At 39.7% G+C, this 26,448-nt stretch overlaps 1 protein-coding gene across 1 annotated transcript in view; it reads right to left on the reverse strand.

Annotated features, from left to right (window-relative positions):
• The window catches only part of tenm1 (teneurin transmembrane protein 1), a gene marked incomplete at both ends in the record, with an annotated part of 169,477 nt that overhangs the window by 104,494 nt on the left and 38,535 nt on the right, over nt 1-26,448 (reverse strand). The window contains 2 exons of the mRNA XM_083891824.1: nt 11,395-11,633; nt 17,942-18,185. Coding sequence (XP_083747950.1) covers nt 11,395-11,633; nt 17,942-18,185 — 483 coding nt within the window. The remainder of the gene's footprint in view (nt 1-11,394; nt 11,634-17,941; nt 18,186-26,448) is intronic.

The raw sequence follows: 26,448 nt of genomic DNA on the forward strand, positions 1-26,448 counted from the left end.
TGAGGTTTCACTGCATATCCTGGTGTTTATTTACAAGTAAATCTCGCCATCAGTGTCATAACAAGTCTAACAGATCGCAGTTTTGAGCTTCACACGTTCCACTGTTGTTTCATTTCTAAACACGCCCCCTCTCTCTTTCTGTCACAATCCCTCCCTTCCAGTCTCTCTATGTCTCCTACTCACTGTCTTACAGATATGGCCCCTTTCTGAAAGCTGAGTCATGTTACAACAGACAGAATAGTGTTCAATGAGCAGGGGATCGGCGCCATGTTAGATTCCCCTCCGGCTGCCACCACATGAGAGCTGAAACACAGGGACTCACAACTGACGCTCACAGTCACACGTCGCTCAATCCCTGTGAGACTGTTGTGCGTGTTGGTGCGTGAGTGCCACAGAGGGTGAGAGAGAACAGAAACAATGTGAATAGTGTGTGTGTGTGTGCGCGTGTGTGAGCATGTAGCAGCAAATTATTTGGACTTTTGAGGCTATTTCATTGCACCCTCTGTGACCTTCTGAAGACATTTGAGCAAAGGGCTCTCTCGCCATTCAGAGCTTTCTGACCACAGTCTTTCCAGCCATTTAAAGCAATTTTACCAAAGGCTTTCGGAGCTGTTGGGGCATTTTTAACAAAGGCCAGTAGGTTTCTTAGAGCTGCATCAGTCGACCCAAACAGAAGAATGAAAACAAAGAGAAACTGGACCAATCAATACAGACCCCAATGAGGCATGAAGCAGCTTGCTGAAAGAAGCTCGGGTGAGCACACGTACACACACACACACACACTTTCATGTACACTACATACACACTCAGTTACAAAGGTATGGAAATATATATATATATATTTTTTTAAATCAATTTGCAGAAGGAGAAGAGCAGGAGTTTCCCAATACATTTCCATGCAGAGGGAAAACTTATCACAGGTGTCTAATAAAAGCAACAAGCAACATTTTAAAAGTGAAGAAACCACAATGGAACAGTGAGTGTTTGAAAAAGAAGCTGAAACAAGTGAGCCCTTATTGCAGACACATGTACAAATGCAAGCACATGCATCGTGACTCAAACCATAAGGACAAACATATGTCGGTGCAAAAAAAAAAACACCAGTTGTGTGAGTAGTTGAGTTGTTATAAGTGTGTGACAGTGATTTTCTGTCTAACTGAACTGCACTGAGTAGGAACATTCCTAATAGAGACAGTTCTTGTTCCCAGGCCCTATTGGAAAAAAAAAGGTTGGAACAGCCATCTAACCCACTCAGCATTGCTGAGTAGATAATTGGTTGCCAGGCGCCCTCCGCAACAGAGCTGCACAATGAAAGGGATCACAGCTGATCCCAGACAAACAGGTGACCACCTGTTCTAAAACTCCCCTTTGGGATAAAGTCATCGTTTCATTAAGACTGGACCGACTCAGCATCTGCCCGAAAAATGTCTCTGACTTCAACTCTTTACACAATTTCTGGTTCCCAGCCCACCACCTGCTATCAGAACAGACTGCAATCTCCACTCCTGTGACGTCAGACTCATCACGCAACTGAGGTCATTACTGTACAGTGCTGCAATCCGCTAATGAATGCACTGCAGTCCACACGGCATCATAGGTATCCTTCCTAAGTGCTAATTAATTTGCAATCGTTATTTCTTTATGCACGGGTGCTGTAAAACCCGGGATTTTTTCTTAACAAATCTGTCAGGTTTGGGACAGACTGTTGTGCTACTGTGCATCACGAATCCACGCAGTGGCAGTCAGATCAGCTGTGAAGTAGCAATATTGGATATTTCTCTGTACTATAGTCTCCATAATTCTTCCCTTTATATTTTAATTGTGCTCAACTTTGACTGTTTTTATGGTGCTTTCTAACTTTATGAAGGAACACATGCTTTCAATTAATTTCTTTTTTTTCTTTTTCCCTGCACTATTGGAATATAACATATTTTAAAACGATCATCAGTCTGCTTCTAACACTTTGTCTGGTATATTTCTATTTTAAATTGGTGTTTATTAACGTCATTTACACTTCACATGTCTGCAATAAGTGAAAACGAGCAGTGAACATACAACAGCACGTCGGGGAAACAACCCATTGTACTATATTAAAACAAAATGAATGCCATGACATTCCTCCTGCAGTCATATAAATATGTATTGCAGAAACTTGGACCAATATCTCTGCTTTATGTTGTTGTGAGCCCCAGCTGTTAATGACACATTTTGTTACCCTGACAAACACAGATCCACTTTAAAAGACCGGTTCTGGTTCTTGTCGGCCTTGAGCTGGAATGCTTTCCTTGGGAAGCGATCTCTAAGGAGGGCTTACATTTTGTGCATGAAGCCAATTTCACAAAACCAAAGTAATTCATTATTTTGTTTTGTCCAAACACCTCACGAGACTCACGAGAACACACACTTTGACTCGCTCACAAACTCGCTCGGTTACTGGTTCAGACAGTTTAATATAATTCTGAATCTTTTTTTTTTTTACCAATATCCAGAAATGATCCCAGAGGTTGAGAATCACTGCTCTACACCACCCACCTATAGCTGCTGGACCAGATGTGACTCAATGTTTCCAAACTTCCTTAAGTCTTTTTTTTCCCTCACTCCGTACAACTATCTTGAAGGACAGTATAGCTGTACAATATGCTGTGCGATGGCCTGCGGTTTGTGCTGTCTGATTGCATATGGGGTGCAGTTCAGGGTGAACAGAAGTAGAAGAGCCTCTGCAGAGTGACTCAGCACATTTGAGCTTTTTTTTTCTCCCAATTTAGTCAAACTATCTTTTTTTTAACTTTTGGGCATGTCTTTGGCTCCACGTGGATTTGTTTAAAATCTTTGCTCCTTTGCCCTTTACACTGCTACACTGAAAAATGAGTCCAAGGAGTCTTTCCACTGCTTTTGTAGAGATATTTCCATAGGTGCTTTGTAGATATGGAAAACTCTCTCTCTAAACTCTCTGAAAGACATTTTTTATTAATGTTCAGGAAAAAATTGTCAACTTCTCCTACAAGTGATTTTTTTTGTGTGTGAGCAACCTACATTCTTTTTAATTGGATTTTGGTCATACAATGACATAAAATCGCATTTATCAAGTCAAGTAACAATTGCCCACAATAGTAAAAGTCCTGTCTAGTTCTTAATGACTGCTGTTAAAAGGGACTGGCCTTGGCTTTGCCAACAGTAAAGGCGGCTTTTTCTCTGGCAACACAATTACCTCAACAGTGAGGAAAGTTTCTTTGTTCAAGTTCCTGTTTTAGTTGTGTTTGCTTTTAAACAGTGATGAGTGAGCCTGGAGCACTGATACTGAAAAAGGAGCTGCATTATTACCAGCCTTAGACCGATTTGATTTATAGAGACAATAAATTGACAAAAGTTCCATCATGTGCCTCAGTTGTCCACCACAGTTTGTGCCAGCCAGAAATATTGTTTTCTGAAAATAAGACCATGACTCAGAAAGTTGGTTTCTGTGGCACTTATCTCAAATCTGTGTTTTTTTTCCTCTTTTTTTTAATGAATGAAAAACGGCTTCTTCCCCCAGTACATGTACAAACTATTGAAACCCTCAATATAATGACAATAAAGATACTTTTATAACAATTTTCTAGAGGACAAAAACCATTAAAACTGATATATGACACACAGTCTGTTTTTATTAGCTGTTAAATTTTTCTTTTTCAGCTGGTAATGTGTCAAAAGACACTGTCGACTTGTCTTAAAGTTATATATATATATATACATACATATATATATATATATATATATATATATATATATATATATACATACATATATATATACATATATACATATATATATATATATATATATATATATATATATATATATATATATATATATATATGTTGAGCTGGCAAATGTCCCAAACAACTATTTGTTCATATATTTATTTACTGTGCAGGCATCAGCTAATTTCGTGAGCTGCTTTCATTAACGCCAGCTTTCCAGTTGACATAACAGATGCTGGTTATGTAAGATGAGAGCCAGGTTTAATCAATCGACCGGTATTAGTCCATTAAGCCTGAAACATAAATGAGCTGCATCTGTGCGAGCAAGTGTGATGGACCACAAAGATGCTGGGACATTGGTCGCAATGCTTCACCCTCTGAAGTGCTTCCTCTGCTGTATTCACAAGTAACTATAAAAGCTAATAGTTGTGCGCTTTTTCTTTTTTTTTCTTTGAAGCTGTTGGCACACTTTAAAATAGTTCTTTGCAAACACAATGAAGTAACTGAAATGCGACATCACATTGTTAGCACATTTAGATTAGTCAAGCCAAACATCCTTGCAGGTGTGAGCTGAACCATTTGCGTCATATTAGGAGGGTTCATTGGTTTTAACACCTCCTCCTTGCAAATTTACATTTCACTTTAAGAGAAAGAAAAGATCTATTACTAAGTGTAACTGTTCTCGAGGAAAAACAAAACAAACGCATGCAATTTTGGGGCAATAATATTAATACTGTTGGAGAAAAACATCCCCTTTGCAGTCTTTAAATGGCGTTTTCACATCAAATACAGCCTGATATAATTAGGAGCACTCTGATTGGCTCGCGTGAATCCGCTGATAGTATGGAGCAGATTGTTAACACCCTAACCTCTTGTGTCAGCAGCTGAAGGAGGGAGGGAGGGAAATTGTTACACTTCTGCCATCTGTGGTCACACAGTTTTACTCTCACAAAAACAATGCTGCACCAGTCCTTTTTTTAAATGTGTCTCACAGATAATGGAGGGCTAAAATTAAAAGCAAACAAACCAAAAAGAGCCCTGGGTAATATCAATGTTCCATGGTCAGAACATAACCTCAGTTTGAACATTTGTAGTAGACAGTCAGTTGAAGAAGAATTATAGCATGTTGTCATTAAATTTCAAAGTGTGTCGGGGTAAATGTCCTATTGGCATGATATATCATGTATTACAGTATGCATAATATGCTCCTCAGCCCCCAGTTGCAATTTTTCAGATTGTTAGCCAGGGTGGTCAACAACAGCACAGCGCAGAACAACCCTTAATTGTTGATAAGCTATAATCAGCAAACATTACCTTAGGGCCGGGATAACCAAGAAAATGTGCTGTTCGTTTGTTGATAATTGAAGTAATAATTTGTTGTGGCTCCCCTAAAACCAAAAACAACCTTTTTTTCTTTTTTAGTACAGTTCCATAAATGACTGTACAGAGTTTGACCCCTGTGATTAATGGTAGATTCTTTGAATTACCATCTCACTGTGAAAGTGGATTTACTGGAGGAAAAAGCATGATAGAAATGAATTTAACACCGCTAACGAGTCATTTGGCTCTTTATGGAAGCACCAGGTCCCCTGGAGCATCGTGTGCTGCACATCAGCACGATAAAGAAAATCTTTGCTTAAAGTGCGCACAGTCCCCGCGCGTGCGTGTGTGTGCGTGTTTGTGTATAACGTGAATGAAATGTGATTTGGAGGTGATTATTTGATTGCAGGGTGCTGCTGACTTGCTCATTTCACTTGCGTCAGAAGCTTCACCCTGTTGCCATGGAGATGATTATCTTTCCTGACTGTCACATCCCACTTTTCCTCATATTGGATTCAGCAACCATGGATTGTAAACTGCTAAAAACAGCATGACATTCATTAACGCGGAAAATACTCGCATTAGCTTTTTTGACAGCCTGATAGTGCAATAGTTAGTAGGTTCAACAGAAGCAGAACTTAAATGAGGTTTAAAAGGGAAAATGAGTAACTGGTAGCATTGTCTGCAGCGATATTATTGAAGATTACAGATGCAATCTTAATCTGTCCTCTATCTCTCCTTAAATGCCCTGTTTGCTATCATAATGCCCGCTCCTCATATCTGATGGCCGTGTTGTGCTTAATAACAAGCCACAACTGCAGGAGGGAGGGGTACATTGGGAGATAAACAAATTAACAAAGCTATTCACAGCCCCTGCAACACCAGGGGGTATGGAAGGAGGGGAAAGAGGGCAGTAAAACAGAGAGGAGACCTGCCTTAGCTAATCACAGCAGAGGGTATACACTGCAATCATCAGGGAAAGCATTATCTCTGCAATCATGCATCGTGCCATTGTTGTGTTAATTGGAAACCTTAATTTCAGACATAATATTATTGCCTCATTATTAGCTGTGTTCATTTTTTTTTTAGCCCCAAATTAATAAACAGGCGCCATAACTTGAAAAGAAGCAGCGGTGATGACTGGCAATAAAGAGTGAGGTGGGTATTAAGAAGTGGTGCCAAGCTGTCTAAAAGTGAGGATTTGCTACAAATCACCGCTGTCAAAGCTGTTCGGTAAATTATGGAGAGCGAGATCAAGTGTTCAAGGCCTCACTGTTACAACAACGATCAGTCTGTGCCCCTCCACTTTGCATGTCAGATCAGTTACGAGCTCTTCGACACAGTGAACCGTGGATCGCTGCTGCAAGCTTTGCAAAGTTTGGCTCGGCATCATTTGAAAAGCATCATATGAAAAGATGAAGACTCAGCCAAATGTACCAGCTGCATTTGGATGATTTTTACCAGCGGGGTTGGGGCCGCCTCCAAAAAAATCTGAAATGTTTGACTCCTGTTTGGCACGAGTGTTCAGGAATTTGTCCTTTTTTGAAAAAAAAAAATAATAATTCAATCAGCAGTATCTCCATTATAAAACTGACAGACAATACAAACTATATTTGGGGGGACAACATTGGTGAATATGACAACTTGAATACAGGACTGTGACTAATGAATATTTTCAAACTTACTTTTTTATTTCCATTCATGATTAAAGGTGCATTATGTAATAAATCTAAAGCAACTGGCCATAAAATCCTCCTAATATGTCACAGAGACTCAGGAATAATGTTCATATAACAAACTGAACTCAGTACAGCCAAAATACTTGCATTAAAAAAAACATTTTGCAGACTGCAAATCATGTTTTTTTTTTTTTATCTTTTGGCATGTGGCGCCACCTACCGCCGTCTACCAATCATTGCAGTCAGTAGAGTCTCAGCTGCCGAGCAACCACGTTACGTCAGCTGCCAATGACGTCAAAAAACGAAACCTAAAAGACCATGGTACTTTGAATTTGAGTGTAGTAACCGTTTTTGGCCACATTCTTAGATATGGCACCTTTAAGTTCATGGCAGGAAATGGTAAAAGGTTTATTTAGGGTAGGTTAGGTACAAGAGTTTTTGGTCTGACCAATAATCTAGAAAAATGTAGCAATAATGACCTCATAATGCTATATATACATATACATATACATATTTTTTTGCTGAAAAATCTGTTGTTCCTTCTTTCAGTTTAAGAGAAAAATAAATAAACGTGTACAACAACTCCTGGGACAGTAGAACAATCAAGCTGAGCTGATTATATTTTCCAATAAAGTCAAATTCATTATCATACCAAAAAAATAAAATAAATTGCATTACTTATCATAATAATGCGTCTTCATTAAGAGCATGATTTAATGAGAGTCAGACTCAAAATCAATATAAAGAGCAAAAGCCAGCATTGTTATTATTTGAGGAAGATGAGACTATACGTGATACTACAGAGGGGGAGTTTTTTTTTTTCCCTGGTCTGACAGAGGCTCTTAATTAATTCATTAAAATTACTGAATCATTATGTAATGTGAGAACCTAATCATCTGGCGGCCTGTGTCTCAACCTCTCCCCCCAGACAAAGACATTAAGTCCACGACCACTTTGATCTGGCTATTTGAATATCTTTGATGTACAGGCTCTAACACATCATCTCGTCTTACATCCCATACATCTTGGTTCAGTTGCCATGGTGATGTCAACATGAAGATCAATCATTGCCAAGCAGGAGTGGAGCATGACACCAATTAAAAGGTGATGTCGTCTCCAAGTCATCACTCACACTCCTCACTAATGCACTAATTACCGGGGCTGGGACATTAATGGAAAAGCATGGTTCAGCCTGGGGATTAATCTGCATGGATTCACCAGTGTATGTGTATGTGTATGTAAATGTGTGTGTGTGTGATTAATGCGGACCCCCGCCTGCTCCGTCACGACCTTGAGCACCACCACAGGAGGCAAATGAACTGGCTGGGTGCAGGGTGGGGTTATCTGTTGGCGGAGGGGAGACGCTGTGCCGTGGTGGCAGGTTGAGCCAAGGTTGAGGATTCACAGGGAATTGGTGCAATCAAAGAGGATCGATTAATACATTTTGGATTTGACTTTGACAAACTGCTGATGATCTTCCAGACTGTAGCACCACTCCCAAAACTTTGTTGATTTTAAAGATTCATATCATTAATTTTCTATATGATTTTTTTGGCCCCCAATCTGAGTTTGAGGATCTGCTCAACTTAATACAGAGTTCTGATCCAATACTTGTATTTGCCAAAATATATAGTGCAGAAAAAGTAAAGAAAAATACATTATTATTATTATTATTAGTATTATTATTATTATTATTATTATTAATAAAATAATTAATGTTGGAGCATGGAGTTTGCATGTTCTCCCTGTGCATGCAAGGGGTTTTCTCCTGGGTCTGTTTCCTCCGACAGTCCAAAAACATACAGATTTGTGGATTAGACAAATTGGACACTGGTTTGATGGGGTGTGAGAGTGAATGGTTGTTTTGTCTCTATCCGTGCCTTTCCACTATACAATTCCAGCATGACTCTAACCTCCTCCTCCTGGACTCAGCTCACTTGGAACCTCGCCAGATCAGGTACTAAAAGGAACCAGGTACCAGGGACTATCGCTAATTGAAAAGCAAAACAACAACAATGAGTGTTGAGCTGTGCTGAGCCGAGTCGTGCTGGAACTGTGACGTGAAAAAGCGCCATACGTGGCCCTGTGATGGACTGGAGATCCCCACCTTCCCCTTTCGCTGTATGTCAGCTGGAATTGGCACCAACACCCCCCTCATTGAATGAATGAATGAATATTCCTGGCTGAAGTTTAGAGAGACAGAAGAGCAGACTCCTGCTGTGAGGCTACAGGTGCTGCTGGTAGAGAAAGTGGGGGGGAAGGTGGAGAGGGGACAGGAAACTAGTGCTGTGTTTATGTAAAATGGTGACAACGTTGCCTCTCTACAAGTTTGTTGAACAGGTGTTTGATAGCAGAGCGTTGACGTTAATATTCTGTACAAACACTGATGAACAGTGACGTTCACCTGCTTTGGTCCCTGACAATGCGCTCGCATCTACGCGTGTTCTGGCATGAACACTGACCTTGACCTGGTTCTAATGAGGCAGATCCCCATTTCCGAGGAAATTGTTAAGTTTAAGGCTAAGATTTGAATTGTGGTGAGATAACATTAGGGTTAGCCATTAACTGGTCAGGGATCATGCTTTTTTTAGGCTGTTCAAATTAAAAGAAACCAATGCAGTGTCCTAAGAAGAATAGCTGCACAAACCAAGCCAATCAGTTTTTAAAAAATGCCCAGTTCAGCCCAGTGGCAATTTCTTTTTTGTCATCATTTTATCCAAGTTAGTATCAGTCATAAAAGCTGAAATGCAGTACATCTGCATTCATGAGTGGCTCAAATATATATACACACAAACAAAACTACAATATAAAGAAACTCATTATTTAGGGGAAAATAAGTCATGAACCAAAGTACGGTCTGTAAATGTTTACTATAAATAACTTAAGATCCAGCTTAAGAGCTTCACAATGAATAAAGCCATCCTATGTTCTTGTATTTGGTGGAGTAAATATTATTTTATAGTATTTTTTCAACATTAGTTCAGTTTAGTTTATGAGCAAAAAAGAAAAAGATAAGGCCAAAGGCACGGATAAATGATTGTTGTAATGAATTTTGCACAGGTGTGATAAAACTAAAATGAAAACTGAGGCAATTATATTTTCTCATAATTATTATGATTCATTATATATTATATTTGTGATAATTGTTATTATTAATAAGACGTCACTTTCAAACAAATGGAAAAAAAAATAATTGAATCGGACAGTGAAGCTCTCGCTATAAAATTAAACAGGAAATGTGTGTGTGTGTGTATGTGTGTATGTGTGTGTGCGTGTGTGTACACCTGCGTGCATTTGTGTACATGGGTGCGTGTGTGAGAGAAAGAAAGAGCTTTATTGCATTTGTCCACCACATTATAATCAGTTTTGTGCTAATTTTAACTTTTGAGTTAAAAGCAGGGTCACATGACTTTAAAATCTTGTCTCCAAGATTATTTTCCTGGTACATGGTTTTGGGTCCATGATACAAAAACTACAAAAACTACAAAATTCTAATTTAGGGCATATTGTCAAATTTAAATAATGTATTACAATGAATGTAACAATAACCAGTCAATTGGAAACTAACTGTACACTTAGTTAAAATTGGTTTGCACTAGTAAACTAGTATGAGAGTCATGTAGCTCTGTGTTGCTCTGAAGGTCCAGCAATTTGTTGTTAAGGTCACTAAATCTGCACTGACCTCCAATAACATTATCATACATGGAAGGTAAGGAGTGACCTGCTTGGCATTTCGTAGCGTGGTTCTAGTACGTTAATTAAATGCTTAAATCCAGGGTTTTCCACCACTGAATAAGGTCGCATGTAGCGGTAGTTATCGATTTAGCGCAAGATGAATTTTGAGGAAGTTTTTCTCCAAATGAGGACTAAAAGAGTTGCCTGTGTTAACAAAGATGTTTTTGTAGTTACGTCCTTATGATGCATCTGGACATCGCTTTGATACACGCACATAACATCTTTCACGCACTGTGGTTTTCTTGTCGACAATGCAAATAATATTTCCACACTGGAAGCAGGATGGGGTTTGAGTTCGGTCCATGTGTTGACCACATCATTTGTTGTCGTGGTTACTATTAGTTGGCAGCAGCTTCAGGTCATGGGGGAGGAGGTAATGTGTAGTCTTGCTAAAATGGCTACAAACACAACACTGTTATTTTTCCCCCTCTGGCAAGCATGCAGGACGCCACAGGGCGTGGTTTAATCCTCGATTCCATCTTCAATATTCATTCCAGGAGATGCAAACCAGTTCAGACTTCAACAGGGGTGCTGTTCACCCTGTTGTAAGTTGATATACAATCAAAACGATCTTGGAGACATTTTTAGACAAGGTTGAAATCCTACATAAGTCAACTCTTTCAAAAGCAAGTAAGGGTTTAAAATGTTCAGCAGTCCTGTTTTCCCCTCTATTGATTTTTCTTTTCTGTCTCTTTTTATTGTTCTTTAGTTTTTTTTTTCAGCATATTACTTTTTTAACCTCCGATACTTGTAACATGCTCTATGTGTTGAAGTTGCGTTTGCGTTTCTGTATTTTTCCTTTTATTGATTGTCTTTTGAATGTATGAGACAAACCTCCCAATTTGCCTGGTTTTAAAATTTCGAACAAAAACTAAAGAATAACTTTTTGCTGTAGCCTATATACGTGCACTGCAACTCACCAATGACGTATGTGAGCAGCAGGGCCAAGGTGAGGGTGAGGAGCGAAGCCGACAGAGCTGTACACTTCCAGTTGCAGCAGCGGTGAGGCTTGTTGAAAGTAAACAATGGCCTAGTCACGCTGCTGCGAGGGAGCGGCCGTGGTGGAGGAGAGTACACTGTCCCAGAGGTCAGAGGGTAACCCTGCCCCGCCCCTGACAGTAGAGCTGATGAACCAGAGCCTTGCTTGAACAGGAAGTGCCTGTGGGAAAAAAAAAAACAAACACAAATCACTCTAACCTGGAACTGAATGTGAACTGTAATCTTACACATTAATCTGAATGTTGGATTTAAAGTTAAACTAGTTCCCTGGTGTCCCAATGAACATGTCTGTGACATGCTTTGGTCAAAATACCATGAGGATGAAGCACCACAGCAGTTCAATCACCCTGTCAAAACAGCCCTGTTCAGAACGCTCTGTTTAGCAGTATCTCTTTAGGTCCACATTAAAAAAAATGTGAAAGTAAAAGGAAACTTAAAGCGGACCTAGACCGGAAGTTCCAATTAACACTGTTTTTTTAGTGTGTATCTGCGTCCTTACCTTGTTTACAAAGCCCTGGAGTTTCTAAACAAACAGTTCAGCCACTGCTGAGAACGCTGTGTTTTATTGTAATCTCAGGCTCAGCGAGATCTCTGAAAAAACCCCGTCCGGTTACATAAACACCGGTTCTCCTGAACAGCAGATCCTCCTGCTCCGGGCACTAGTCTGGGCACATCCGGTTGCGTACATTGAACCACAGAAGAAGAATAGTGTCCGTTGTGGAGGTGTTTCACGAGCGTCAGTGTCTTCTGACTCTGACTCCAGGTCAAAGTCATAAAAGGGACTGCGGCGGGGAGTCGTGACGAAGCTATTTTTAAACATTGTAAAAACAATGTTTTGATAATGAGTAGCAGTGCATCCACCGTTCCAGAGGGGGAGCTGTGCTTCTGAGAGCGGATGTGCTGAATAGTACTGGCCAATCACAAGACTCTGTCTTCTGGGTGAGAGAATTGAGTCTCAAATCTCGTGGCTGGGAAACACCGTCAGAAAAAGGGATTACTATCAGCTCGTTTACAGCAACTAGGAGGTTTTTGACCATAAAAAAACAAGTTAATGTATGTAAGCAGACCTCCATAACTAAAATATATGTGCAACAGCACCACTCTATGTGAGCTTTAAGGGACAGAAAATGACGTCAGCCACAGAGGCTACTGGGAGCTAACAGCAGTTAGCATTTGGAAAAGTGGTATTTACAAGTTATGCACTGCAGCTTTAAGACCACGACAGATAAAATTAGGCCTCTGATTATGCAACTGTTCTTTTCAAATTACATAACACACTGCAGCTATCTATACTGAAAATAATAATTATAACTTTGGTAAATTACATCGCTGGTTAATGATGTAGTCTCCTCGGCCCGGGAGATTAATGCTTGCTGTAAATAGTATGCCAACTATTGCATCTCTTATTAAAATGGTACAGTGAACAGTTTCATCCATTTTGCGCGCTCCCTGGCTTGTGCTTTTGATTTTGTTTCATTTTAAACTCTTTAAATACCAGATGTTGGTCTAATACATCAGCTGTATAAACTCAGCTGGTGCTGCTTGGCATGTGAGAAAATAAGTTGACAGAGCTGCCATGTCTGTTTACGGCTGTTAAGCAGCGACTGAATGATTGCTGTTCTGGGAACTTGTTTAGGGAACAGTCAATTAATTGCTGTCTTTATCTTATGAGCAGGAACGCATTGTGTCCCACAAACTACTTGCCACCTCAGGGACCACTTCCTCTAAACTAGATTATGGCATGAAGTTGGAAACAACCACAGATGCTGAGCAGGCCTATCTAGGACACTAGTTCAATGCTTTGCCAATTACCAAAACACAGCACAGACTTTTTTTCCGACTTTTCTCAGGTAGTCTATCTAGTCTCTTATTCTGATTCTATTTATGCAAATCTACACTCAGTGGAATTCATTCTCATGCTGAAGCACGCCTGAATGAAACTCATTTAAAGGGCCCCCAAGGTGGGAGATTTTAGAAGAGACCCTTTGCCTGCTATTTTTTTAAACGATGCACACTGGCTGGCTCAGATTCAAAAATCACGAAGGACAAACTGTTCCACTTCACCACTGCAAGAAGTCCTGCTAAACCCAACCTGTCGAAAAAGCTCTTAGTACTGTCTGGGACTATGTAATTCGGTTAAACCCACAATATCCCACATGTTTGGCTGCATTTGTGTGCTTTCCTTTAAACTGGTCTCTTTAACGCGCAAGTAATGCATCATCAAAGATTAATCCAAAAAGCCGAATTCAAGGATGAAAAGTAGCCCTGGAAATTCCCTAAGCACTACAATTCCACTTGCAATTTATATTATCTTCCAGCATAAATTCTGGTCGGTGAGCTACGTAAAGCACGTGACAAATGTAAAACACAGACATTATTCACTATAACCAGTTAAAACAAAAGAAAACAGCCACTAAATGCACACCACAAACTGCAAATGCAATACACCCAGCACACACTCCAGACACACACAGAATATTAAACCTTAATCACATATCCAGCCCAGGTTCTTCATCAGAGGAGAAACTTAAAAAAGTGCCACTGTGCTAATACAGAGCATACTCATGAAGGAGAATAAAAAAGTGATGGCTGCCAAGGATCAATGACTTACCTGTTCCTTTTTGTTTTAACTCATCAAAGTGACTTCTTAAGTCATGCAGCTGTATTCGTTATGAAGATGAGGTTCATTTTCATTATGGAGGAGAGCACATTAGATGGCAGATGATGATAGGAAACGCAACTGAAGTGCAATTAATCGAGGTAGCATTTCATCTGCATTGTGTTTGGATAATGGAGGCCGAGTGTTGCAGGGTGTCAGTAGAGGAAGCAGAAATATGGGGGTAAGGAAATTGTGCAATTTGGAAAAGTGGAACTGAGCTGGCAGTTATAAGCAGTTCCAACCCATCCTGGCCACAGTGTCTCCATCAAAAATGCTGGTGCCGAGAAACAAAGCACGGCTGGAGAGAAAACCAGAGGCAAAAAAAAAAAAAGAGAGAGAAGGTATGACTCATTGTTTTATTTTTCTCTGCTCGATGTGTGTCTGTGTATTTTCCATAACAAAAGGAAATCTTGAAGCTCCTGGAATTCACTGACAGCAATGTTTGCCCTAGGTTACAATGTGCTCTCCAGGGATTAATACAGGCTGTGAGCGTGGTACGTCGGGGCAGATGTGCAGCTTACCCGAGTGTTATTCTGTCTGTGCAGTGGCAGGTGTGAGGTCATAGGCTGATGCTAGGACCGCGGGCTCTGAAGGGCCCACAGAGGACAGGCCATTAAAGCAGCGCCAGACAGCAGACTGACAGTGACGTTGGACGCGCTACACCTCGTCCGTTTGTCCTCAACAGAAACACATCCATCTTCTCAAGTCATTTAAACTCATATTCAGCCTTGAAGACACAATTTGTGCTTAAAAAACGAGAGCAAACGTCAGCGTCGGTGGGCTGAGAGTTCCAACAATGTTGTGGAAATTACTGATGCATGATGGAATAAAAAAAAATATCGTTGGATTTGTTTCTCGCGAATTAAAAGAGAACGTGTGAAAGAATGTGATTTGCATTAGAAACGTGACAATATCTTATTTTTATGCGACTTTTCAAAACACAGAGGAAATTAAAATGAGGTGAAACCGCAACATGTCTTGGAGCAATATAACGGATACATAAGAAAAGAAGAAAAAGAAAACGGTGATTTACTGCGGGGGGAATGCCCCTGATGTATTAAATGCCACAAAATGGCATTTAATACATCAGATCACAGCGACACTGACATCTTGTTTTAGACTCCTTAATTGACTTAATTTGGAGAATGATCAATACGGTTTGCACGACTCACTCTGTTACCGCCATGCGTGTCAGTCTAAAACATCGCTCTGTGGCTGAAACAGATGACGTCCATCCTTCACTGTCTGTTCCCCCCCCCCTTTCTCCAGTCACACATCAAGTGTCTGCCATAGGCTGTGAGTCAGGCGAAGGACACCTGCACGGACCGGCCACACACCTAAGGGTCAATGGCAGTTCAACTCTGAAAGGCCAAAGATAAATTGAGGACAAACGCATCCTCACACACATCAAGAAACATAGCTGAGTTCACATAAGACAAGCACTCACAGGACGATATTAAATAGGCATTTTCAGATTTTTGAGGCCAGTACACAGGTCAAGTCTAACGTGGTGCTTTTATTGCTCTACTTGTGGCGGACTGCAGTCCAGACCGGATGAAAAAAAGCATTTGTCAAACACGTTTGCAACTCTATTCTTCTAGTGTGGAACGTTTAAAAATTCCTCACTATTCTTCCTGGCTGCCTGCCTTTGATCTTCTCAGACAATATCCAGGGGCGACGCCCAAGCTCTGAATTCATATCGGAGGGCAGATTTCCCCCGAGACGGGAAGAAAATGAGAGTTCCCACTCTCCAGGAGGTCGGAGTCTACGGCCCAAGGGCTGTCTCTACCTGTATGTGTGCAAATGAAGACGAGTGTGTACGTGTGCGTGGGTGGAGGCCTTTGTGCACAGGTACACACAGGAACATGATGCGCGCGTGTATTTCAGTGTGCAGCTGCAGATGAATGATTGGAGCAGTCTCATTTCGTACTCATAAGAGCAAGTGGCGGAGACAGGGCACTGCTCAAATTATTACGGTCCCAACATTTGTTGTGCCTCTTATCACACACAGTGTGAGATCCAGTCAGATATATTGAACATCCATATTTGCATCCTTCCACTTACACGAGCTGCCTTCTCCCAGAAACATAACAGATATGCAGCTGAATAGGAAATCCATGCACACTTCAAAAAAACTTAATCTCATCTGACGCAATGTCAATACATTTCAATACAGATTCATCAAATACGCATCAAGGAAAATGGAAGCGTTCTCGACACCATGAGATATTTATTTTTTTTGCCCTGTTTATTGAGGTCATAGCATCAATTATAATTCCGCTGGCATGCTCGCTCATGTTAAGTTTGTTAATACTTGATACATTTTTAATCTCATGCCTGAGATTGAGCCGATAGCAGCATCGGGGTAAAAATAAATTATAAAATCATTACGTTATCAGTAAATCTGGACGCATGAATAGAGTTTGGATATTAGATTGAACCCAAAACAGTGGAGCAGTGGAGTCTTTTCTCGTCAGATCAAAAAAGAGCCAATAACATCTGAATTATGCTATGAAGAGACACTGTTCTGTTGACTATGGAAATGATTACATTTTATTGTTCAGTACTAATAGTGCACTATCAAATCAAACTTGACTATAAAGTTACAAATGTAGAATCGTATTGCGACAAAAAGGCACCAGCTAATCTATTGATCCCCCCATGGAAATTGTTTTTTATAATCACATAATCTCTTTGTCTCATTTTGTTCAGGAAATAGCATTTGAGCAATTTCGAAAAAAAGGGCATGCATTTTGTTTATGGTGGGTTTTACTTTAACACACGCACACACAAAAGAAAAGTAATATAATTATGACACACTTTTGACAAGTCTTTAATGTTGATATCAATGTCTGGCCAGTGATTAATTTAAATTGTCACTGAATCTAATTTTATTCTTCCTTCCCTTTAAATGAGGTAAGATCTAATTATGTCCTAATGCATGACTTATTAAAAACCCTTCTTCTTCCGTGGCAGTGTGCCAATCTCATCCTCACTCATAATACCAGAATTCAGCTGCTACCCTGAGATTTCATTAGACATGCAAACATATTCTTATGCACCTTGCTGCTTCTTCGTGGAAGCGGCTCCACAAATGAGGATCTCCTAAATTATTCTCTGATCAATTATTACTTATACAGCAACCATATGTTAATTCCGCTGGATGAGATGAAATTCCTGCGAGTTGTCTTCCGGGCTTTTGGAAACTTTTGATTGGGTGCAACAAATGGGAAAGGAATCACAATGAGTTCCTCAAAGGAGAATTTCGTTTGGATGCTGAGTTTTACTCCTACTTTAGGGAGTATTAACTAAGTTACAGGTCCCATGGTAAATCTGCCTGCACTGCGGGTGTTGAAAAAATGAAACCTCCAGAGATTGGTCATAACTTTGATGGTGTGCAAAGTCCTGTAATACTCTCGTACTACAGAATCCGGGAGGTGTTCCACTTAATGTTCATTGCACGCGCAAAATGAGTTTTGGTCCAACATTCATTCTAAATAATTCCACTCTGATGTTCCTAATAAATTGCAAACGTCTGCCAACTCTGGAGTCACGAAGAAGGAAAAATCATCCTTTCCTTGCTCATTTGTGAGATTAAAGAAGTGTCTTTAATCAACATTATGTTAAAGTAGGGTGGGTGGCCTGGAAGAAATCTTTATTTCAAGGGTTTCATTACAAAATGATATATCGGCTGCTATGAGCTAAAAGCACTGGAATGAAGCCCTGTATTTGTTCCAAATTGTTTGAATCATTATACCTCTTTTAGTTCAAGTAAGGGCTTTTGGTGCATGAAGAGGGCATTTTCTCACCTGGTCTCTAAGGGAATGTTGCTGTTGAGCACCCAGCTGTTGTGAAGCTGTGCTTGGTCTGTGCTCGAGCTGCTGTCTGCCCCTTGGCCGCCCTGACTGCCCTGGCACCGCGTTGGCATGGTCTTCCTCTGCAGGCTGACTTGAGTGTAGGGCGCCGGGCGGGCACAAGTGCAGGCGTGGGGCGGCGGTGGCGGCGGGGGCAGTGGGCGAAAAGTGAACTGTCCACCTGGACTGCTGGGCAGCTCTGCACAGAGAGACAGGGAGAGAGAAAAGCAGTGGTAGGAGGAGGGGGAAGAGGGAGGGGGAGGGACAGGGGAGAAATAAACATAGGTTTATTAGGAGAGCACAACCATAAATTACAAATAAAAGTGGCGCGTTAGTTGACAGTTTATTGTTATTACACTGATTGAGGGGTGTAAATCACTTTAAAAACTGTCCGTGTCCAGAGCCTTCCCTTCCTACCTGCTTTGATACACTACCAGCTGCCCCATAAACAGTTTCTTGGCTGGCTGCAACCACGAGGAGTCTTTTAAGAGCCAACATCTCGGGCTTAATCTGCAACCTGCAGCCCAAACCATCCATGTGATGTTTATTATGAGATCTGTAGCTTGTAGCGGAATGAACTAGCCAGCTGTAACTTCCTCACACTGGTAACCTTGGGGTCTAGTTGGGTGTCTCTTAATCCATCATGTTTCATCCTCTTCTGCTCTCATTCTCCAGCTCATCATTTATTTAATTGTGCTTCTTCCTTTCACTTTGCCCCCAAAAACTGAGCATGAACTGATAACAATTGTGTATGTAAATGTATGTATATGCTTGTTTAAGGGGCTATATGAAAGACATGCATTGTATTAGGTAATAAAATGACCATGGGTTGGTGTTTTTGTAGCTCATACCACTTCGACACATGCGGTGTGTCAGTTGAGTAACTCAAGCAGAGCGAGCTGTTGCTATGGCTCCGAAATGACGGACATTACAACCTAAAAAAAGCCTCATTACCCCTATAAAAACGTCTCAACCAGAGGAGAAGAAAACCGTGGCTCTGTTGTATAAAGAGGAAACATTTCTCCTGGAGAGGGAAGCAAAACATTCAAGGAACACAAACTATCTCTCTGTATCATACATGTTGCCAGGAGATTTATACGGTTTTTATGGTATGATTTTGTTGCCTTGTCATCTCTTCAATTCTCTGCTGCTGCTCTGAAGGAGACACACTTTCACATTCAATCTCCACCTGTTGCTGACTAGCAAACATTAACCAAATAGATAAAAATTTGATACAAATTAAACAGATGGAGCGGGAGAGTTATGTGTGTGCACCTCTAAGTGCATGAACACAGTCCAACGCCTGGTTGCTGTTGTACTCATTTTACATATACTGTACCCCCATTTATATGTGTGCATGCATCTGTGTGCATAGTGCTTTGTGTGCGTGTGTGCATGCACTCAAGTGTATATCAAGCATCTTGGGACATCAGTTATCCATGTTTAGGAGGATAGATCATGCCATATGGATGCAGCATGGTTCTCTGAGCACAGCAAATGTAAAAATCCCAGAGGACCAACTCTGTCCAGCTGTATTGACAATCAATGTAACATTAGCCATGTAAGGGAGAAAGGACTACAAAATCTGGTAGATAGTCCTCAACTCTATTTGCTGCCAAATTGTCAGCAATAATTTAGTATCTGTAACTGTAGCCCACCCGGGAGATAACCACAATCTCTCCTATTCAAAGTGTGAAGTATTACACAGGCAACACCAGAGAGCAAATCCCATGAAGAATGGGGTGAAAACTGAGAAAAGTAAAGTATTAAATAATCTTGTTTCAGTTTCTAGTTGCTATTGCCAGCATAAAGAACTGCATGTTACTGGAATATGTACTTCGGCAACCATTATGCTGCAAATCGAGGCAACATCTTTTTCAAATACTGCCAAGAAACAGTTAGAGAACATTTTACCATCAACATTCCCAGCGTACTAAATCTCTGCACACGCGCTGCCATTACGTTGCGACTCCAAACCAAATCATCGCTGCCTTTTTGCACAAACATGTAAGCCAATATGTTCTATCATATCCACCAATAAGCTCAATGCCCACTGACAGACCACACAGCACATCAGGTTTTATAACTCAGAGTTGTTGGGATTTCACATTTACAAGATATATACTGTATATTGTAGTGGTGTTGTGGGAATGCTCTGGCGGAGTAGCACCGTAACGGTCTATAAATGTTTCCTCAGTAATATTTCCATGACGCCATCTGTCCAGTGTGAATAACATTTTGAGCATGGTGACAGAAGCAGTTCTATCAATGTTTCCTGTTTCTGTGTGTGTGTGTGTGTATTATAATGTATAAATATATCAAATAGAACTTCCAAAACTATTGTGCTGTCAAAATGTCCCCTGAATGAACTAATGACTACTTTTATGGTGCGACCAAAATGGATGCATTGTTTTTTGTCACATTTCCAAAGCACGTGACATAATATTTGTCTTCATTCTCTGCAAACTGACAGGATGATGATGTGCCACTTCCTCACATCACATTTTTATTTCATGGTTGCACTGAAACATGCAGGGGGCTCCAACTAAACACAGGCTTCCCTTCTCACTGCTCTGGACCATCTGCGACGACGCACGTTTTCCACTCTCACATAAAAACTGGATATTTTTAGCACGCTTCTTTTGGATAACAGCAGCTGAATGAGTGTGTCAACTTGATGTCTTATTTGACACTCATGTCGACAACCGACCCAGGATCAAATGTTGCACTTGTGCGATTATGCAAACCACAGATGCATGTGAGCTCAAGCCTCTGAAACACTCACTCACTCATCTTCTACTGCTTTATCCTCTACATGAGGGTCGAAAAAGGCGGGGTACACCCTGGAGGTTGCCAGTCCATCACAGGGACACATCGAGACAAACAACCATCCACTCTCACACTTACACCTACGGTCAATTTAGAGTGTCCAATTTGCATAATCTCTAAATCTGCATGTTTTTGGACTGTGGGAGGAAACCTGAGAACCCACGCACACACGGGAGAGCATGCAAACGCCATACAGCTGCTAAGGCAAGGTCTCTGAAATCTGGTAACCTAACTTGATGTTTTAATAAAATAAGGAAATTAAAATAAGGAGATGATATTCAGCCTAGTTAAACCACAACATGCATACAATTTATTATACACCACATATAGCTAGAAAAAGAGAATATTTTTTTACTAAGTGTCAAAGATACTGCCCGCTGAGCGTCCAATATGGCCTTCAGAATGAATTTGTGTGAATCTAATCATAATGTGATACACAATATTTTTCAGTTACAGGTACCTGTGGCTAAATCTTTTGTGCACTGTGACCTGTAAGCTATTATGCACGTGTAATTTATATTATTGAAATTGCACTTGTTTTTCCAGTTGTTCATCATATGTTTTGTAAAAAGATACTTTATTAAATGTAAGACAAAGGGAAACATATTGTGATCTTGTTGTTTATAGGTTATTATGTTATTATTTTACTGGTCCGGTGGCCCCTGAATTAAATGAGTTTGGCACCCCTGGCCTCGTGCATCACAAAACCCTCTCTCTATATAGAATACATGGACATTAGGGATGTGAATCTTTGGGTGTCTCATGATTCAATTCAATTCTGATTCTTAGGATCACAATTCGATTCAAAATCACCCAAAAAATTGATTGTGTTAAGGTAAATTATGGCATCAAAACAATACAGTTTGTATAAGATTATGGGATTTTTAAATAAACTGATTCCAATGATGTAATGACAGAAAGGCAAACTTACTGTACAAAAAATAACTTGCATATATAAAAGCTTAGGCTAGCTGCCTTTTAAAAAAAAATTAAATAAACTGTAGACAAATAACACAAACTGGTGTTTTGTGTGGTTTTTCAAAATTGAAACTTAAAAAAAACAAAAACGATTTTTTTTAGTTTATGAATCAATTCAGAATTGTGGACGATTAGAATTGCGATTCTTATGTGAATCGTTTTTTTCCCCCACCTCTCATGGAAATGTCCTCAAATTTTCTGGTGTTGGGTCTCAAACTGAGATCATGGCACATACGTCACCATGTTCTAGACGTAATTTAAAACACTTCCTCCTCCAGCTTAGAATCAAAAATGTGAATTACATTACCTGAAAAATGCTAACAGGTATGCATTTAAAGTGATTTCCAAATAAATTACATTTCAATCGCAAAAGTGTGACAGACTCATAAGTGGGTCAAACAAAATAACCTTTTCAATGGTTTGCAGAACCGTTTTGCGTTTTGTTTCAGGGTATCAGGCTTCTACAAAAGCCACTGTTAAAACCTGACAAATGTTGCATTTTAATATTGACCAATACTGGTTCATGTTGTACTATGTGCTACTTTTACTTTGCTTTAAGGCTTTATTAAGGAAAGGTATATCACACAATATAAACAAAATCCTAAATATATACGACTAAATATAGTGTATGTTATGCTCATTGTGCGCCACAAGAATATTACAAATGGCTGATCAGAGTGAAACTGTGAAACCTGATAAAATGACAAAAAATGTGTCACTGGCTAGAGGTGCTGTTTAGTCTAAACTAAGGGATGTGGAAAATGGGGGTTATTTTTGTCGGAACCACCTCAGAGTATTAAAATTACACGCTTAGGGAAAACTGGTGGAACATTTTTAGAGCACTACTGTGCTGTGACTCATTGTAATGCACAAGGAGCTTTAAAGTAGTGCTTCAGTTTTTTAGCAGCATATCTGATTCATCAGTAACTAGGGGTCCTCTGAGTCCAGCCCGAAATCCCCTGCTTTCACGGGTTTCTCTCCTCATACCAGCAGAAAAGGTCTTCAACGTTTGTTGTATTCATATCAAAAAAGATGCTTTTTAAAAAAAAAAATGTTCCTCTTAAAAGGAGCAGGGTATGTGTAAAGGGAATGTGCACAGAAAGTGCACTTGAGGGCTCAAGTCAACTTTAGACTTGCTGAGTTCAGATGATGTTAATGATAATGACTTGAGAGCCATTCAGAAGCTGTAAAGTGACTGTGAACATCTCTGCCATAGTCAAGTTGTGTTTTCTAAAAAAAAAAGCACAGAGATATTTGCACAGGATAAAAATATTTCAATATTCAGTCCTGTCATTTTAATGTAACTCAACTCAACTCAAACTTTATTTCTAAAGCACATTTAAAACAACCGGAGTTGACCAAAGTGCTGAACAGATTAAAAACAAAACAGACAATACAAATAAAATACAAAAGTGACTCAAACAATGCTGCAATTATAATAGATAGAATAAATAAAAATAATGCTAAAATGCTAAAATACATCAACACAGTGCAATAAAAGGGAGTTAAAATGAGGTTTATAATTTTAGAATTTTGCCAGATGTCCACTTAAAGTATGTAATGTAAGTTTGAACCATCAGTTAAATATAGGTAGTTAGAGCAATCTATGTTTACATCAATTAATCTATGTTTCAGTCTGTGAAAATGTAACATTAAAATGGAAAGATTTTCTTCTAAAATGTAAAAGCCAGAAAAAAGCAACAACAACAAAAAAACAATGTAGATGCTCAGTGAAGATAAATTACTGTCCACTACACTGAAAGATATCCATTGCTAATTTATATACACTATTGGGCCAGTCCACAATTGCATCCATTTTTTTCCCCAGGCTTTTGTACTTATATGATGGGAGAGTTGGACTGCTGTGTTACGTCTTCTCCAGCACATCCTAACCATTCTCAGTGGGATTAAGGTATGGGATACGTGCAGTGTCCAGTCCATGTGTGAAAATAATGTCTCATGCTCCCTGAACCCTTATTTCACAATATGAGCCTGATGAATCCTGGCATCGTCATTTTGGAATATTTTGAAAACCTGCTCAAATTATTCGATAATAAGTGTATGAGGGACATCGTTTGGGACAGGTTGAATATGAATATTCATATATGAGAGTACAATTTTCCAGATACTCGTTAAAATCAACAACATTTGAACACTTTTTCAGTTAATTGACTGCTTCACAGTTTACTGTAAGACACTCAAGTGAAAAAAAACAAATGATCCGCTGACCAAACAATGACTACTGAAAATGAAAAGGGCACCACATCGATTGAGTATTGCACTCCCCTAACATCAACATTTCACTGCTGAAACTTTCCGTTTCCGCTTCTTTGTGTTTTTTTAGTTACAGTCCAAACTGTTTGCAAACATCTTCCTTTACTAATGCAATGTTGCCGTTGCCTCCGCCTATCTTGACATTAAATGAAACATGTCACTGGGCAACATGAGATCTAAACACTGCTATACTTAGAAATACAATACCGTACAAAACTATGCACTTTGAATCATGAGCACTTGAAGCAGACTTACAAACATCTCTTAAAATAAGACATTAAGTGAGTGAGTAAAGCCTTTTTATGCAAAAGGCTCAATACTGCTTTGAAACCAAGACAATAGTTATACATTATGGGCTGCCTCTCAAATTACAACACTAAATGTAATGTTTACTTGAGACTTTTTACATGAGCAAGCTGTGGGTATTTACAGCCACACTTGCACCTTCTATGCGTACAGTTTTTTTTTAGTGAGCTGGGAAAAGGGGAATGAGAGTCGACAGGAAGGCAGGAGAAAGGACGAGGCTCAACGGCCAGGGGAGAATGTAATCTTGGTGAGTAGGGTGACACAGGCAGCTTGGCTGCCAGATGGTGCTTTAGCAGACTTAGCTAAGGCAGCTTTGGGTCTTCACCACTGAAAGTCCACACACTCAGTTCTGCTCTTTTCACACAATAGTGGCACGGAAACACTTAAGTTACCCCCCCAACCCCCGCCCTCCCTCTTTAACACAAAGTCATATCAAACATGCAATAATCTGTGAAGCTGTGTTGAATAGTAGATGTGACCTAAATGGCTGTGGGAATGTCAAGGCAGAGGCCGTGCAATATTTGTGTTTAAGAACATCAAACAAACTCTGTTGGGAGTAGATAGAGGCCGGCAGAGGGGCCATCAAAGCTCTAGATGACAGTCATGACAGTGAAGACCATCTTCTGCCCGTAGGGTTTCTTTTGGATTTAACCCTCCAGAAAAAGTCAATTTTGGAAAGTCGCTTATAAGATACTTTCCCTGGAATCATCAGCTTTTGGTTATATAAGCAAAGCAAGATATGAGAAAAAATTTTTTTTACAGCCAGTGGAAAGGAGATTTGGGGGGGATTTAGTGGATATGAAACAGGTAACAGGTATTCAGGCCAGGTATTAAAAATGCCTCACTGTCAGTGAGATGAACCTAAAATAGCACAGACATTAATTATTTATGAGTATGTATGAATTTAAAACCAAGTCATACTTGGCATTCAATTTACTTAAGCCTGTACACATACATTATACAGAAAGGTTTGTGTGTGTGTGTGTGTAACGTGTTTGCTGTCATGATCGTCCAATTTTCTCCAGAGAGGATATTAGCAAGCAGATGTAAAAGCATTTGAATGAGAAATGATTCACATGTGCAAAACAATCTCATTCATGGGCGCATGCCATGCTCATTAAAAATGTTTTCCCCTCATCGCAGAGGTACCTGACAGATGCTCGTCAGCACCCGTACGTGGTATTTTTGTAATTGGGCCGAGCATGTTTTAGACAATGTAGCAAGAAATGCTCGACAAAGACACCTGCAGGTTTAATGATGGACAGGACGGCATTTAGGGAAGAGGAGAGTGATGCACTTTTTCTTTTTTGGTAAAGGGATGGGAGATGTTTTGGGGAGAGAAACAACAGAGTGTTGTTTTTATACTTGTCTTATTCCATGCATGATTTAAATAAAAGTATTTTTTTTCTGTACTTTAATTTGAAAGTGTTGTTCTTAAAAAGAACGACACAAAAGAAGACAGAGAGAGCATTTGTAGCGTGTATGACTGGTAACAGTCCAGTTTCTGTCTTGGACCTTTTCCTTCGTATCTCATTAAAATCAGCAGGTTACATTTTTGAAGTTATTTTAAGATTGTTTCTGGATTTTTACTGGGTCTGGAAGACACAAGATCACAACTGATTACCACATGGCAAAGTTAATTAATTTGTCTGTTGTATATAATGTGCAATGTATACTGTGCATACATTGGAAACAGATTATATTTTTAAGTTTGCTTTCTTCCATTTTATTGTAAAAGTGAATTACCATGGTGGTGAAATCTATACCACAGTGAATTTGAAGTGATGATTTGCTTTAAAAAAAACAATATCACAACAAATTATTATCCACACAAAAAAACTGCAATTATGTCCCAAAATCATCCAACCCTACCATTCTGCAATATTTACACCATCGCATAGATATATTGTTTATGGATATTCATAAGCTAGTTCTAAATATTCTTATTAACAATGCCGTGGAGGGCTTTTATTCTTCATCTTCTGTTTTCTATTAAAATTGCAGCCCCTTACCCACACCCAAATGTTTCTGTCCAGTATGGAAATAATCAGAATGTATTGCTTCTTTAATAAGTA

This window comes from Microchirus variegatus, assembly GCF_963457635.1.
Source record: "Microchirus variegatus genome assembly, chromosome: 6".
Lineage (NCBI taxonomy): Eukaryota > Metazoa > Chordata > Actinopteri > Pleuronectiformes > Soleidae > Microchirus > Microchirus variegatus.